Source organism: Canis lupus, chromosome 4 (assembly GCF_003254725.2).
Source record: "Canis lupus dingo isolate Sandy chromosome 4, ASM325472v2, whole genome shotgun sequence".
In the NCBI taxonomy this organism is placed as follows: domain Eukaryota; kingdom Metazoa; phylum Chordata; class Mammalia; order Carnivora; family Canidae; genus Canis; species Canis lupus.
Window position 1 is genome coordinate 5,469,190 of NC_064246.1, and position 17,811 is coordinate 5,487,000.

Genomic DNA, 17,811 nt, shown 5'->3' on the forward strand with positions numbered 1-17,811 from the left:
AGTCTGGTCAATTCTTTAGGGCCCAACTTGGATTGATGTCTCATTCTTTCCTTCATTTCTCTGTTGTTCTTTATGCTTCATAGGGTTTATCTTGTTTTTGGAATAACTTACATGTAGATGTCTTGTCCTCTGGATTTTAGTACCTGGAAGCTTTTCTTAAACATGGCATACGAAGGTATAGTTATGAGCATAGACTTTAGAGTTAGACTTCCTAGGTGTAGATCTTGGCTTGATCTTTGCTAGCTGTGTGACCTTAAGGAAGTTACTTAACCTCTCTGTGCCTTATTTACCACACCTGCAAAATGAGGGTTATTAAGTTGATAATGAGAATTAAAGTGAGGTCATGCATGTTAAAACTTCAGAACAGTGCCTGGCACATAGAAGGGCTCACTGAATGTTAGCTACTTTACCTTAACACAGCATAACTGTTTAATAAGATTGAGGTGACTCATAGAGTAGTCCAGGCTGCTGATTAAAGCAGGGAAGGTCCTTGTTTGCTTTAATCATCTTGATATATATATATATATATATATATATATATATTTTTTTTTTTTTTTAGAGATGGGGAAGGGGGAGATAAACAGAAGGAGAGGAAGAGAATCTTACACAGGCTTCACGCTCAGCACGGAGCCCAACATAGGGGCTCAGTCTCACGACTCTGAGACCATGACCTGAGCTGAAATCAAGAGTAGGACACACTACCGACTGAGCCACCCAGATGCTCCGATAATCTAATTTTTAAAGTAATTTTAAAGAACTGTCCAAAAAAAAAAAAAAAAAAGAACTGTCCCAAAATAAAATGGTAAAGAGGCCCAGTTACTACTTGTGCATCCTGTCTAGCACATTTTAGTGTGTTAGTGCTATGAAAGGACATTGTGAATTTTTATGTAGACCCAAATCATGAACCATAACGCCTTTTATTTATTTATTTTTTTAACACAATCATTCTTAAAGATGGCTTTTAGTAATTCAATGAGTTACATTAAGGTTGATGGGTACCATACTGGCTAAAAGTAACATTAAATTATTTCTTGTGTTGAGGGTGTTGTTATGTAAAATTTACACATAGAGATACTTGCTTTATTTTAGGGGAGTTGGTAAGGGAAGGCATGGAGCAGTAGTACAAAGTTCCTCTCAGGTGGAGACGTGTCTGGCTGGCAGCCTATGGGAGCATTATTGCGGTCTCTCCGGGCAGCTGTTTTCAAAGTGTGGACTCTTACTGGCACTCCTAGCTTCTTAGCTTGGGATGACTGATTTTTCTCTCCAAGTACAAAACCAGGCTGTTTTGGTTTCCTTCTTTTGTGTTCCTCCAGGTAGATTTCAAGTGCTTTCCATGAAATCACCCATTTCTGTGATCTTCGCAGTAACCCTATGAATAGATTCTCTTACTGTCCCCATTTCCCAGGTGAGGATGTGTCCACAGCCTTGTCCCTGTGGTTCATGAGTAGCTCTGAGCTGATGGGCTGTGTCACCTCCCCAAGAGCAGCATACAGCTGGCAAAGGAGTTATTTACACAGATGCCTGGAGTCTTTTTCTTTTTTTCTCTTAACATACTTCAGCCAAGCAGTTAAAGTTAAAACTCATCCATAGAAATGTATCTAGATGTGTATGTGAGTAGGAAAAAGGCCAAGAAGTATGGCTTCACATACATGTGGAGGTTCAGTATGTAGCTACTCCTACTTCCAGGAACCCACCTGTCAAGTTGAAGAGATCAAATGTCATCTTAGTTGGAACTGCTGAATTTTTATTGCCACTTTAAATTTGTTCCTAGCCAATTTGTACAGGGGTGGTGAAACTGATTGACTAGTAATACTGGGTTTCCTTTTATTGCCTCTGATGTTCAGTAGCGGGCAGGGAAAGGGGAAGGAGGGTGTGAGGCATCCAGAGGCTGGGAGCTCGGGTCCTGATGGTTAAGATTGGCTCGTGGGAAACAAGACTTCCATTTTTCCCTTAGGATCCGACACTTGCAAGGCAGATCCAGAGGGTTGTTAGTATGGCTGCTTTGGCTATGGTGTGTGAGGCCATTGATCAGAAGCCGGAACTACAGCTCGACTCTTTGGATGCTGGACCTACAGAAAGGTTCCTCTCCTCTCTCCCACTCAATTGTACACTGCAGAAGCCCCATGCAGAGAAGCAGAGCAGGTGTGTTCACGCCAGGGGTCAGCATATATGGGAAGGGCATCTTTTTGCTAATTGTTGAAAATTTCATTCTTGTTTAGTCATTGAGATAATGAGTGATTGCCCAGCCATGTTTATAGAATATAGGAATCTGAAGATGATGATGTATTACCATATCTCTGTTACTGCAAAGCAACCGACTTTATTGCATGTTGTTTTCAGTGAATGACATGAAGTAATAGTTAAGAGGTTGAGGTCTATGTGGTTTCCTTGCTTTTTGGTAGACAGGATCTTTAGTAGTGACCGTTGAATTTCTTTCCTGGTAAAGGTCATTACTGCATGCAGAAGGTACTGACCCAACATGAGGGAGCTGTGACAATGTGTTTGTTTCAGTTCCTTTGAAGAATCATCAGCTTCCCAAGGATGGGGGAAAATAGTTGCACAGTATATCCATGATCAGTGGATTTGCCTGTCTTTCTTGCTGAGGAAATATCACACTCTGATACCAGCGTCAGAGGGTGAGGTTCTGGAACCCATCCTGCCTGCTATTCAGATGCCAGTCCGGACTTTGCAGGCTGCGCTAGAGGCCCTCACAGTACTGCCTTCAGATCAAGTCTTGCCTGTGTTCCGCTGCATGAAAATTCTGGTTCCCAAGGTACAATACAGTGAGGCGCAAACTAAAGAGTAACTGCAAACGCAGAGATTAAGTGATACTTACATATTTCTCTCTTTCCTTTCTTCCTTCCAGCTTTTGACCTCCTCTGAAGCACTTTGTGTAGAGTCTTTTGACACGGCTTGGAAAATTATATCTGCCTTAAGCAATACTCAGCTGATATTCTGGTCTAATTTAAAAGCTTTTGTTCAGTTTGTTTTTGATACCAAAGTTCTTACCATTGCTGCAAAAATCAAGGGCCAGGCATATTTCAAAATAAAAGAGGTAACTTTTTCTTTTTTTACAGGGGTAAAAATGCATAACATGAAATTTGTCATTTTAATCATTTTAAGTGTACAGTTCAGTAGGGTGTGTTCACATTGCTGTATCAGGTCTCCACAACTTTCTTAACTCATTAATTCCCTTTTCTTCCCTCCCCAGCCCCTGCTAACCACCATTCTACTTTACTATTTCTGTGAATTCAACTACTTTAGATGAAAAGGCGGTCATTTTTTCTTTTCTTTCTTTCTTTCTTTCTTTTTTTTTTAAGATTATTTACTTATTTATTTATTCATGAGAGACACAGAGAGAGGTAGAAACATAGGCAGAGGGAGAAGCAGGCTCCATGCAGGGAGCCTGATGCGGGATTCAATCCCTGGTCTCTAGGACCAGGCCCTGGGCTGAAGGCAGCGCTAAACCGCTGAGCCACCCGGGCTGCCCTTATTTTCTTTTTAATTTGTGTGACCTATAGCACATGAGGAAGAAGAGAGTTATGTTTGTAGTTACATACATTTGTTGTTGTGTATTCACACATTCAGTCCCTAAATATTTTGAACCTTCTTCAGTGTCATGAGTTAGAACAAACTGTGAGATGGAAGACTACATGCAGAAGAGTAGCTGGTGAGCCACATGTGCTGCAAAAATTAACTTTATTTGATTCACATAATGCTTAAACATTTTTTAATTAGTTTCCAACTTTTAAGAATTGGGAAATTTGCAAGAAAATCTGTATTTCCCCTTCTCTTAGAATGTTGGCAAATCGGACTGCCTGGCAACACCGGCCATTCCCAGGAGTTGCCCGTCCAGAGAGGGCATGCCCCTTCCACTTCTGTACTCCACAACAAGTCCTTGACTCCTCCTGGATACCAAAAGCAGACCACAGGTGCCATTTGTCACCACACTTATGCTTGTTGCTTTTCTTGTATAGAGAAATACTTCTCTGAATATAAACTTCTCCAAAGATCCCCCTGGTTTCTGCTGGCATTTACGACCACTGATACATAGTAGGGAACATGATGTGGTGGATGCCATCATGCCTCAGAATTAATGTATACCTTGTTATCCAAAAGAAATGAAAAATAAGGTCTTTTTATTATGCTGCTATCCCTGCCCTGCCCCTCTGTCCTTTCTTGCCACACAGGACACACTCAAAGACTGAGGTCATTGCTTCTCAGGGAAAGGGGGTGTTAACAAATTGCAGAGAGAACTGTACATGTAGAGGGTGATACGTTTTTCCTCCCTTTCATTCTGTTACTCTGGGAAGTTCTTTCTCTTGGAAAGTCCTAGAAGGATATCGCTATCAAAATTTTATTTAGTTTTCTTATTGAGAAAGTAAAAAATTAGCATTTTGTGATTATTGATGATCTCACAAAATTTTAGCAATAAATAATTTTTTAATTTTTTATACTCTGTAGTTATATTGAAACTGTCATTTGAAGCCATTCAAGTGAGTTTTCAGTAACACTTTTTTTCTTTTAACTGAATGGGCTAAAGAATAAAATGGCCATTGTTTCTCATTCCAGATTATGTACAAGATAATTGAAATGTCTGCTATAAAAACTGGAGTCTTCAATACACTGATAAGTTATTGCTGCAAATCTTGGATAGTTTCTGCTTCAGATGTCCCCCAAGTATCTTTATCAAGTGCTAAAAATTATAGTGAACTTGTCCTGGAGGCTTGTATATTTGGAACTGTGTTTAGGCGTGATCAAAGGTAAAAGATGCCGTTATTTTAACCTTCATAATTCATACTGAGTACCTATTGGAATAGAATTAGATCTTTCTTTTGAGGCTTTCAATTAGAAAAATATAAAGCATTAATTAAATTTGGCATTTTAATTTTTTTGTATCTAAAACCTCTTCTTTGTCAAATATTTTTTATGGGAAGACTTATTCAGGATGTACAGACCTACATAGAAAATCTTGGACACGATTGTGCAGCAAACATGGTTATTGAAAAGTAAGTATGGTGAATTTTCCATATCTAAATATAAATGGAATATTCAAAATTTAACATCAGATGAGAGACATCCTGTATTTGTTAAATGTAATAAATGTTTACTAGTAATCTCTACAAAATACTGAAAGAGCCATCAAAAGCATGAGAGAAATCATTTTCCCTTGCTAATATATCAGACCTAAAATTCTTTGCTAAAATTTGATAAGCTTAAAAAATTCTTAAAAGGTGAAGAAAAAGTAAGAAGAAATTCTAACATAACATGAGAAGATTTTTTTTTACAATGTTACTACATTCTTGATGGGAATAAATGAATATTTTCTTGGGGAAAAAATTTGGTGCAAGGTCCAGTATAAATAAGAAAATGAGATGGGGAACATAAAACCCCTATTCTTCTCCTTCTTTTAGGTGGAGGGGTGATCATCAGCATACACACGTTATTCTTTTTTGGGGAAGAAAGGGGTCACAGTTCATCATTTAACAAGTCAGTCTCCCACCCACAAAAATAAAATTATGCCTAACATGCTTTTAAAGGCTTTTTTTTTAACATCTTATGTTAAAGTTTTGATTTCTAGAATAAGACTTTTCTTATCTAACTTCTAAATTTTTTGGAACTTGTCATGTGGCTATTTTTCATTTTATTATTTCACATAATTTTCAAAAATGTGTTTAGATGTTTTAAAAAATGATAATTATATATATGTATCACAAAGTATTAATTAAAGTGACACTTATTCACATTATAACAGCTGCTGTGAACTTTGGAAATGCCTATAAACAGTTTCACTTAATTGATCTTCCCACATTTGGATACAGAAAGTACTGGGATGCTCAGAGCATGCAGTGCTCCCGAGTTCCCAGCACTTGGAGAAGGTGCATATACCGTGCATACCGTGCACAGTAAATATGAGCCATCAGGTGTTTGATGTGTGTGTTCAGCCCCTGAGCAAACAGGCATCCATGGTCTTCTGCAAGGAACTATCTCATGAGCTGTGATCTGTTTTGTCTACAGAGAAGATCTCATTGACCCAGAATGGGTAGTGTGTGTACTGTTTTGCCAGAATTCTGGGGGAATATGTGCTCAGACTCTGTACAGGCTCTCTTTTTGAGATATGTATTTGTTATCTTCCATTATCCTGAATTGAAAAAGCATTGTCATTAAGTATGGAGCTACTTAAACTTAGAAATCCTCGGAAGATTTTGATATTTTGAAATGATTGTTTGACATATTTTTCTGTTGTGAAAATGTATTAACATAGTTTGTCATTTTACATTTTTTTAGTACTAAAAGAGAAGACCACTATGTGAGAATTTGTGCTGTCAAATTCCTGTGTTTGTTACATGGCTCAAATGTATCTCATAAGTTGTTTATGGAAGATCTTGCAATCAAGCTATTAGATAAAGTAAATATACAATATTTACTTTGTTTTTGTTTCTGTGCAGTTAACAAGTCAAAATCAAACATTTGCCCTGTATGTTGACACACTATGTATTCTAAACATTTTTTTATCAGGAAGAAACTTGAGGCTTATGTTCCCTAGTTTTAGTTAACTCTTGGTTAGTGATTGTCCAACCCAAATGTTTGGTTTTCCCTGTACTGTCTAAACTTTGCTCAGTGTATTTGCTAGTGCCAGTCAGAAACAGTTAGGTTTAGAGTGACATATCCATATATTGTTTCGTGTAAGAAATGGGATAAAAAGGTAAAAAATTTAGCAAGTGGCATAATGTGAAGAATTTTTTTTTTCATCTGCAAAATCATTTGTAAATCTGGGGAGAAGATAGGACGGATTAAGTCACAATGCTCTCTTCTGAATTTGAAGCTGCACCAGACAGAGTCCTGGTCTGCTTTGTCACCTCTGGGTTATACTGAGACATAACTGATGATCGTAGCCCCCACTTAATCCACTTGTGTTGAAATCATCATGCATTTATTTTCTGAAGGCAACTGATAAGCTTCAGTTATACACAGTCTGAGAAGTATTTTTTTAATTTAAAAATCCTCCCTTTGCACCATTGGAGTCAAGGGAGACGTCTCAGAGGAAATAGTGTTTTACTAATTCCCTATAGTATGAGTAAGACTTTAAGGTAGCAGAATAGTACCATCATCTAGAACACAAAGATGTATTATAGTGAATATTGATGCACAATACAAAAATAGAAGGGTGTTTTGAGGCAAAGTAAAGCACAATAAGGAGGAGGGATAGCTATTTAGAGCGTCAGAAAGGGCTGCTCTGATGGATGCCATTGGCGGAACTCTGTGTAAGGTTGGGGAATGCCTGGAACGGCTAGTGTCCCCAGGCAAATGAAGGAAGTGCTGCTGGAGGCGTGGAGGGACATGAGGCTGCCCATTGGCTGTTAGATTCAGCACGAAGGCTGTCATTAGTCACCTCTACAAAGACCTTTTCCTGGGATGGTGAAAATGAGAACCTCATGGTTGGGGAGCCAGTGGAGACGGTGAGTATAGGGACTCTTGAGTTTGCTCTGAGAGAGGAGGAGTGGCTGGGATGGTGTCTGGTTGGAGATGTGGTTTAAGGGCTCGTTTGTATGTTGAAGGAATTGATCCAACAGAGGGGAGAAATGATAGCTATGGAGAGGCTGGAAGTGGACACACAGGTGAAACCCTTGAGTTGCCACTTTACAACTACTAGGAGGATGGCTATTATAACAGCCTGAAAATCACCAGCACTGGTGAATCTTGAAATCATCATGCTAGGTGAGAAGAAGCCTGTCAGAAAGGGCCACACACTGTGAGATTTATAGGAAGTGTCAGGATAGGCAAATCTGCAGAGACAGAATAGATTAGTGGCTGCTGGGCCAGGGGCTGGGGGCAAGGAGAGGTTGGGAAGCGATGGTGCAGGATTCCTTTTCAGAGTAATGAGAATGATCTGGAATAGAGAGTGGTGATGCTTGCACAGCTCTATGAATATACCCAAACTCACTGAATTGGACACTTTAAATTGGTGATTTTTATGATTTGTGAATTATATATTTTTTAAAAATCCTTGAATAATCTAGATTGGCTCTAATGTCCATTAGAAGGATCAGCTTTATTTAGGAGATGGAAAAGCAAAGACAGAAATTTTATTTATTTATTTTTTTAAGATGTATTTATTTATTCATAGAGACACACACGGGGGTGGGGGGGGGTGCAGAAACACAGGCAGAGGGAGAAGCAGGCTCCGTGCAGAGAGCCCGACGTGGGACTTGATCCTGGGTCTCCAGGATCACACCCTGGGCTGCAGGTGGCCCTAAACCGCTGCGCCACTGGGGCTGCCCAGAAGATTTATATATTAGACACTGGCTCATGCCAAATTGTTTTTTGAAGATGACGAAAATGAGCAGAGCAACTAATAAATGAAAAGGTAATTTGAAAATAAAGAAAAATGAAAGAATAATCCTAGAGAAAGTGGAAAAAGATTGTATCCAGGGCGGAGTGGGCCTTCTAAGTGTGGTCAGGAGTGATCGCCCTCTGAGCTGGAGAAAGGAGCAGGGCAGGGTTGAAGGAGGGCATGCCTGGGACACTTGTATTCTCAGCCAGGAAGCAGGTTTCTAAAGAGAAGAGGCAGAAACACGGTCAGTGTTTGAAAACCAAGGTGAAGGTTGAAGTTATATCAATGTCCTCAGTTAGAATTAATACCTGGTAATGCTTAAAGCAGGCCTTTCCATCCAGAGTGCAGAGAGCACAGAGGGTGGGGACTATGCACTGCTGTGTCACTGCTTCCATGCTGTGTGTCTAATGTATCACTTTAGAGGTTCAGTTTCAAGTACATGGAGGGACAGAGTGAATCAGGAGGACTTGGAGGTAGAGGGGGAGGTGGTGGAGGTGGAGGAGGAGTAGGAGGTGGAGGAAGAGGTGGAAGGGTGGATGTGGAGGAGGAAGAAGGGTTGAGGTAGAGGAGGAGGAGGAGGCGAAGGTGGAGTAGGAGATGGTGGAGGAAGTGGAACTGGTGAATGGTGGTGGTGGAGGGAAGAGGAGGAGATGAAGCTGGTGGGTGGTGGTGGGTGGTGATGTGATGGTGGAGGAGGAGGTGGAGGGAGGAGGAGGAGGAGGAGGTTGTGGCAAGCTGGGGAGTACTTCAAGGCCCACCTGGCACCCCGCATTCACAGAGCCTCAGCAGCCTGGCTCTGGGCGCATGGCGGCCTGGCCACCCAGCAGGCCAGCAGTTATTGAGCTCCCCACCTTTGTGGTCCTCCCCACTCTCCATTCTCTAGGTTTTACCAAGGCAAATGCGGTTAGTTTTCTGCTTACCTTTTACTGAAAACTTGCTGATATTTTATAAAAAGTAGCTTTAAAAGTGGTCCATTCCTGGCTGGCCTCAGCAGCTACCATCAATGGACAGTCTTGTTGGGTTTACCTCTGATACTCCCCCCAACACATGTTATTTTGAAGCCAATCCCGACATCAGTTTCATCCATAAAAATTTCAATATGCATCTCAGGAAGATAAGAATTATTTTTGTTAGTCATAACTATAATACCATTTTCACACCTAAATTCATAATTCCTTTGTATTATCAAATATCCATCAGTGTTTAAATTTACCATTGCTTTACATTTTTTTCAGTTTCTTTGCTTGAAATATGACCCAAATAAGGTCCATACCCTGCCATTGGTTAGTTGAAATATCTCTAATGCCTCTTAATCTATAGACTTGTCTCATTCACTTTAAACTTGAAAATGTATTTTTTGGAGAAACCAGATTGTTTTCATCTTAGGGACTTTCACAGTCTGAATTTTGCTGTTTGAATTTCCATGATGCCCTTTATGTTTCTCTGGCCCCTGATTTTGTACAAGACAGTATCGAGATCAAGAGTCTTGATCAAATTTAAGTTTGATTTTCCTTTTTGGGGGTAAATATAGGACAAGAGTATCCATCCATCCGGAAGTATAGAATATTCACCTGTTTCTCCTTTCAGGGTGTTAGCTACTGATGAATTCCCTTGTTCTGTGAATTCTTCAGGAGCAGCAGGATGGTGATACTTTAATTCTCTTGTTCCTTTTTATTAGCTGAAGTTCATTGTATCCGAATATGAAGTATCTAGATACCTGGGATATATTTCCTGTAGGAAAGACAGGATAAGTGCTTGCCTTATTTCTGTTATTTATCAGTTTTCAAAATAACAGATTTGCTTCCTAGTGTCTTTTAGTTTCTTCTAAGATGATGAGTTGTTTTTGTTTTTCTTTATTTTTAGCTTAAACATATTGATGTGTTTCAGTCCATTATAGTTACTATTAGTGTTTGAATTATTCCAATTTTGGTCAGGTGAAAGAGAAAACCTGAGAACATAGTGTTGGATGTATTAAATTTGAATTGCTATTGTGCATCCATGTGAAATTACCCAATAATAGGCAGGTGGGAATATGTTGTGTAGGAAAGAAATGGGAGTCCCCAGACCCAGCAATGAATGTGAAGACCGTAGAGAGAGGCCAAGAATGGAGATTTAGGAAACACCAACATTTGAAGTGTATTCATGGGAAAAGGAACCAGAGAAAGATCATGAGAAAGAGGTCAGAGAAGTGAGTATAGAACCAGAATTGAATGGTGGTCTGGTGTTGCTCGTGGCCTTAACTTATCTGGTTGGAGATTCTTGTCTGTCGAAAATCTGGCATAGGAACCTCCATGAATTTGTCCATGATGATGAAGTTTAAACTCAGAGCCTGTTCTGTCCCACCACAAACTGTGTCTAGGTGGCCGTCACTGGGGGAACCACTGTCACCAAGAGCAGGTTAGGCACCGGGGACAGAAGCTCGGGGGATTTCTGGGTTTTCAGAAGCACATGGGGGTATGGCCATTTGGCAGTAGGTGAAGGGACAGCAAACATGCAAGGCAAGATTTGTACTTTTAAAAAGTTGATTTGAAGAACCTCTGAAAGGAACATAAGGACTTTTCTTCCTCCAATATGAGAAGGTAGAGGTTGAAGACAAAGTCAATCAGGAAGGCTGAAGGAAGATTGTTGAGGTAGGAAGGACTGTATAGCCAGAGTAAGAAACTGGACTGGGTTAAAGCCGTGATGAAGGTGGTAAAGATTTCAGATTCTCCTTGTGGACATGGGAATGAGAAAAGACCTGAGAAGAGCAAAATGACTGTCTGGCACTGTCATTTGTTTGTTCTTAATTTGAATGTAGTAGACATGCACGTTAGGTTGGTTCAAGGTGATTTGACAAGTCTTCACGTTATGCTGGGCTCAGGACAGTGTAGCTGCCATCTGTCCTGTTATGACACTGGCACAGTATCATTGTTCCTTATGCACTGTTCCTTATGCTCTGCTTTTTATCCCTGTGACTTATTCATTCCCTAACTGGAGGCTTGGACCATCCCCTGCCCCCTTCACCCGGTCTACCTGGCACCCCATACCTCCCCTCTGCCATCAGCTTGCTCCCTGTTTTGTTGTTCTGGTTCTGCGATTGTTCATTCATTTTTTTTTAAGATTCCGTTTATGAATGCAATCTTATTCTTCTGTTCTCTGGACCAGCAGCTTCCATATCACCAGGGAATGTGTTAGAAATGCAGATTCCTGGGCCCCATCCCCATTCTCCTGAGTCACAGACTCTGGCAGTAGGGCTGGCAGTCCTCACGAGCCCTCAAGGTGATTCTGAGCACTGCAGAATTGGAGACCAGCAGGCTAGTGGTGCTGAGGGTCCAGCCAAAGCTAGAATCCGTACTTTTAATCAAGTCAGGAAGGGCAGGTGATTTTTTTTCTTCTTCAGCAATCCTGACAACTGGAAAGTAGGATCAGATTATTTAAGACCACTGGGTTGATTCAAAAGAAGAGGACTCACAAATAGGTTTGAGGTTGTTGTGAGAAGAATGGAATGTACTCTTGAAGATACTGCAGAGATTATTCTTGGGGCTCAGATGAGGTCAGGAGGTGTGTGAAGCTAGAGAGGTTGGTAGACAGAGAAAAGAACGATCTTTCTGAATATAAAAGAGCATGGTGAGTAGAACAAGTAAAAGGACAGAGGGTTTTGAGCTGAACTGAGTGAGAGCAGCGACTCCAGTGGGGCCTTGATGGCAGGTATGCTGGGGTGCAGATGCTCCCAGAGGCTTGTGTGAACTGCCCTAGTGGTGATTCCATTCTCAGCTGCATCAAGGCTGGGCAGTATGTGAAACGTGAAACACTTCTACCAAAAGAAAATGTTCCCCAAGAAATAATGGAGAGAGAGGAGATTTTAAGACTTTAATCATGGTTAGGAGTCATTAAAATCTGCATTAACTTAGCTATTGTTATAAAATTTTATACACACTGAGATGCATAGAATGGGATCACACCAGAAGAAAGATCGCAGAATTTACCAAGTAATGAGGACTGTCTACATTAGGGGACGGTGGTTTCAGAGATGGTGGATGGCCTATGTTTTCATCTTTAGGACACCTGCGATCATAACTTAGCAGCTAAGCACTTATAGAACACAAGTCAGCCTGGCAGTTGGCTGAATATAGACAGCACAAACCATCACAGCAAGAACATCAGAGAGAGAACTCTGGAGAAGGCTCTGTGCTGCCTTTCTCTGGTGTCTGGTGAAGGTATTGATCACACTGTCCATTTACTGCACTCCTGCTCTCGTGGGGTTCACATCCTACTGCAGACCTCATTACTGCCATCTTGCATAGGACAAAGGGGTAGCAAATGAGAGGCGCCTATTTTGATGCATCACAAAATATGTCACATTTCTTGTCTCCCCACCCCAGTGACTCCATGTCTTCATCTTAAGTGGCCACAAAGATATAGATGGATATTTCCAAATACTTTTTGTACCGAATACAGTTTTATGGTTCCTGTTCTAATTTTAGAAGCAGATAAATTAAATGAAAGTAGCTAAATCCATTGTTTGAAAGGAAACTCAATGTGTATAAGAACATATCTTTCTGCCTTTGGGAGGATAGCAAGCTCCTGTACTCCACTTAAAGCTTTTAAAATTAAAGTTGTGATTGGTTTTGTTTGCATGGATCACAAGTTCAGTGGGTGATTTGGTACCGCTTCTCTCCTGCCCAGGATGACTTGGTGTCCAAGTGCAGGACTCGGTACTATGTGAACTCCCAGCAGCATCGGGTGAAGAACCGAATATGGCAGACGCTACTGGTGCTTTTCCCCAGCTTTGATCAGGTATCAATCTTACTCTGCTGGTCCCTTCAAGCGTCATGTTTCCATATGGAACATACTATAGAAACTGTGATGGGCGGTCTTAAAATTGAGAAAGTCATCTGCTTAAAATTTATACTTTAGCTCTTAAGATTGAAGTTATTCAAGACTGGTTTCATGTCTGTTTTGTGTGTGTGTGTGTGTGTGTGTGTGTGTGTGTGTGTGTGTGTTTTTAGAAAGAATCCTAAGGCAATTAGGTATTGTAGAGACAAATTGGAAACTGGTTTACAGGGCACCACTTAATAGTTTTTTCTTCTTTTTCTCGTTATTTTATGTCATAACATTTTAACTGTTTAATTCCTGGTGTGCCATTCAATTAGAAAGCATATACACGCAAGCTTCTTGTTTCCCACAGCTGCGTTATTTTGGAATACTCTCGTTTTGGATGAGATTGTCATTTCCTGTAGCTGATTCTCCCTCCCCCCACTTAATTTCACGGGTACCGTGGTAATATAAACCACTATACTGAAACCAAGATCTTGATCTCTTAAAACAGTCTTTACCCAGAGTCCCCTTTTCTCTCCCCCAAGGAAGCAAGGAACAGATGAATTGACTCTGTCTGATTTCTCTAATCACATTAGTTTGATATTCCTGTTAAGAAAATAGATCATTATGTGAAAGTTATGGTATATTTCACATAATTTTAAAAAGCATTTTTGCATTCTAAAGTTTCCCTCTGACTTCAGAGTTTCTTGTTCTCCTCTCTTAAACTCTTTTAAATGTTTTGGAGAATTTTAAAAACCTATCAGACTCTTTTTTTAATTCAATGTTATGAAGCCATATATCTGTGAGAGAGAAACATTTCAGTAACTGTAAGTATGGAAGTATATCCAAATCAGTTGTTTGGATAAAGGTAAGAAGAGATGGCGAAGAGTTCTTCCTGGGGAGGAGCATTAGTGGATATATGGGGGCTGCTAATTTCATCACAGGCTTCTTCATGTTATTTGATTTTTAGAATCCTGTACATATTATATTTAAACTGTAAAACATTTTAGAAATGTTTGGCTAGGTTACTGAGAGTATTTTTTGTCTTGGAATGGAGAGGCGCCCAGGGAGAGACTCGTGCAGGGGGGTGGGGGTGGGTCTGTCAGAGTAGGCGGGCTTGTCAGGAAGAGCAACACAAGCCCACCTGATATGGAGCAGCCACGGCTGAGAATTGTAAATTGTTGTATTTTGTGGTTGCATTTAACCTTCATAACGGGCTTTCACGTCAGGTCATGAGTATTCCCATTTTGTACACGGCGGGGCACTGCCGCACAGGGAGGTGGGGGCCCTGCTTGTAACATAACCTGGCTGGTGAATGGTGGAGATGGAATTCAAAGCCAGGTGCTTTGGGGCCTTCACATGAGCTTTTCTGCTCCTCTTCTGCCAGTTAGAAATTTTTTTAAAGATAGATTGTTCCTTAAAATAAAGAAATATACATAATAAATGTTTTTATATCTTATATAAGTAAATATATGTATATATTTTTACCTGCTACTTGGACATATTCAGTTACCAGATGGAAGTTCAATTTTGAGGAGAAGCCTGGGGTGGGAGGGGATGATGTGAGAGCTCCAGGTCTTGGCCAAAACTGGGCAGGCGACGGAAAGTCGGAAAAGAGAAGTGAGGGGCCCCAGGCCTGCTTCTCCAGGGTCTCATTTACCTCCATAGACTTAGGCATTAGTCATTCTTGTTAATGGTTTAGGCCCGTGACATTTTGGCACATGCTGGTTTGAATCTGAATTCTGCCACCTACTAGGTTTTGAGGAAAACACTTAACTTTTCTGAATTTCTCCCCTGCAAAAATATAGAGTAATAATCTTCCTCACAGAACTGATGTCCAAATGTAAAGTACTCAGTAAAAGTACTTCATCATTATATTCCCGTAAACAGATTTTAGGGTTGATATTTACAGAGAGTTGTAGATCTGATAATTTACTTAAACGAAAACTTGAAGCTGTTCTGGGGCCCCTGCTCAGTCAGTAAAATGTGCGACTCTTGATCTCAGAGTTGTGAGTTCAAGCACCACGTTGGACTTTGTAATGCTTACTAAAAACAGAAAACATAAACTTTGAGTTTTCTTTTTAATAGTGACTGTTTTAAGTTACAATTAATAACCATTTTCAAAGTTGCTACAAGACTAGATCTGAATTGTTCTCACCATAAAAGTAATTTTATGATGTGCTAGAGGTAATGCTGTGGTGGTAATCATATTGTGATATGTGAACATGGCAAACCAACATGGTGCTGGAAACTTACACAGTGTTATATGTCAGTTACATCTCAATAAAATAAAACAAGTAATAACTCTAACCTAACATTTAATAAATGAACTTTATTTTTCTCAGAATTTCTTGAATAGAATTATTGACAAGATTTTCCAGGCTGGTTTCATCAATAATCAAGCATCCATAAAATATTTTATAGAATGGATTATTATATTGATTCTTCATAAATTCCCTCAATTTCTTCTGAAGTTCTGGGATTGTTTTTCTTATGTAAGTAAGAGATTTCTCATAATTTTTGAAATGAAAAGATTTTGGCTATGCTAGGAAATTTGTTTCATTTTAACACTTGCTTTTTGACTGTCTGTTGTCCTGTTCCAATGTATTGACTTCCTAAGTTCTGCTTTGCAAGATTGGAGTTAATTTAAAAGACAGAAATCGCCCTGGCATTCATCTTGAGTTATCAGTCTTGTCTCTCTGCCAGCAAAGTGAATATGGAAAGGTTTATGTTATTAATTAAGAGGGACACCTGGGTGGCTTAATCAGTTGAGCATCTGACTCTCTGATTTCAGCTCAGGTCGTGATCTCAGGGCCGTGAGATGGAGCCTCACGTGGGGCTCCACGCTCAGTGTGAAGCCTACTTCTCTCTCTCCCTCTGCCCCTCCCTGCATATGTCTCTGTCTAAAAAACAAAAAGAAGTAAGAGAAATGGGTGCCTTTTCTATCCTTATTTACCAAGCAATATCTTTGTTTGATTTTAGAAATATGAACGATGATTAAACACAATCTTTACAGAGAGTTTTCGTGTAGGGAAGTTTCGAACAAGCACAGTAGAGAGACTCAAAGGGAACGCCAATCACCAGCTAAGAACAAGTATCACTTGATCTCCATTCTTAATTCATCTGTACCCTCATCCACACCCCTAATTCCTGTCTCTCCTACATTTCTTAGATCTTGAAAATCATTTTTGAGGAACAGATAAGTAGAAAGGTTTACAATTGCAGCTTCCTGATAGTGAACTGTTCCAAAAATGGGTCCTGCTGACTTGCCTCAAATGTTTTCTGTTGGTTCCCAGATGCACACTTCCCTTTCTTAACATAAACGATCTTGCCTTCTACTCCATATGGAAGTGGACATGCCTTCCTTCTCAAAGTACTGCTTTGTCAATTTCTCCCTTCCTGTTTCTGGGGAAGAAATTGTTGTCTTTGTCGCAGCTGTCCCTGTGTCCTTATTTGTATTTTCTTTTGGGAATTTACTCTCAATTCTTTACTCTCCTGTTGACTTTTCCTCTGTCCAGCCATTGCTGTAGTGCCAGCTTTCCTTTACGATGGCCACAGCATTGGGAGTGTGATTTGCTCATTGCATTCCGAAGACACCGTGTCCTTGACAAATGGAAGGTTTGGGGCAGCACTGAGTCAGGCAATTTGTTGGTGCCATTTCTCCAATAACAATTTCCTCACTCTGCGGCTTCACATTTTGGTAGTTCTCACAGTATCTCAAACTTTTTCATTGTATTTGTTATGGTGTTATTGATCGTTTTCATTGTATCTGTTACGTCAACAGATCAGTGATTACGATCTCTTGAAAGCTAAGATCGTGGTTAGCATTTTTCAGCAATACAGTATTTTTAAATTAAGGTATGCACATTGCATCTTTAGGTATAATGTTGCACACTTACTGGTCTGCTATAGTCTAGTACATGTATAGTCTAGTAAACATCACTTTTATATGCAGCAGTATTTCCGAGGTATGCCTGTATTAAACTCTGAGATGAGTGATCTTTCCCTTCCTCTCTTGCTTTACTTAAACCACTGTTGTTAACTACTGTGAGGATTTCACGTGCAGCTCACACAGCCTTTTTCTTGGTCTTCCTCTTCTGTACATTTCACACTGGCAGTGGCTTTCTCTACAGCCAACATGATGTATGCTGTGATGCACTCATGCCCCCTCCCTGTCAGGTTGATTACTTCCTTGTTCCTCTCATGTGTTTCCTTTCCTTGTCCCAATCCTTACACTGGGTTTTATCTTAAGAATCATTCTATACTTGTGAGCAAAGCAAAACATATAAACTTGTTGAGTCACTAAAATTAATGCAACATTATGTGTCGGCTGTACTAAGAAAAGAATTTAATGAGAAAGAAAAAATATATGTACAAGAATGGCCCTGTCTATACTATTTGTAATAAACTCAAATCTCTATATGAGTATGAAAACAAGAAGAATCATCAAGCCTCCGGTGCTTCTCTTTCTGTACTCCCCTTGCTCGATGAACCCATGTCTGCGGTTGCCTGCACCCCCAGCCACCGGCCAGGCTTTCTCACAAGAGCGCTTCACATCACCACGCACACCTGAACTGACAAGAGCATCTTTCCCTGATGCTTCTCTCTTTTCTATCATTCTTTGCCAGTCTCTTTGCTTGAAACCTGGCTGTCCCATAAAGCTGTGGCACCAGCTAGGT

The 17,811-nt window shown here is 40.2% G+C and overlaps 1 protein-coding gene across 6 annotated transcripts in view; it reads left to right on the top strand.

Annotated features, from left to right (window-relative positions):
- Positions 1 to 17,811, top strand: part of TARBP1 (TAR (HIV-1) RNA binding protein 1) — an 81,881-nt gene that overhangs the window by 43,578 nt on the left and 20,492 nt on the right. For 5 of the 6 annotated variants that reach the window (XR_003137190.3, XR_003137191.3, XM_025448457.3 and 2 more), the window contains exons 15-22: positions 1,955 to 2,142; positions 2,512 to 2,773; positions 2,867 to 3,055; positions 4,573 to 4,763; positions 4,938 to 5,009; positions 6,289 to 6,409; positions 13,001 to 13,111; positions 15,478 to 15,627. Coding sequence is in view for 4 of the 6 variants with exons in the window: in XM_025448457.3 (XP_025304242.3) it covers positions 1,955 to 2,142; positions 2,512 to 2,773; positions 2,867 to 3,055; positions 4,573 to 4,763; positions 4,938 to 5,009; positions 6,289 to 6,409; positions 13,001 to 13,111; positions 15,478 to 15,627 (1,284 nt within the window). In the remaining 2 variants the exon portion in view is untranslated. The remainder of the gene's footprint in view (positions 1 to 1,954; positions 2,143 to 2,511; positions 2,774 to 2,866; positions 3,056 to 4,572; positions 4,764 to 4,937; positions 5,010 to 6,288; positions 6,410 to 13,000; positions 13,112 to 15,477; positions 15,628 to 17,811) is intronic. The other variant, XM_025448458.3, reaches the window with a different exon arrangement.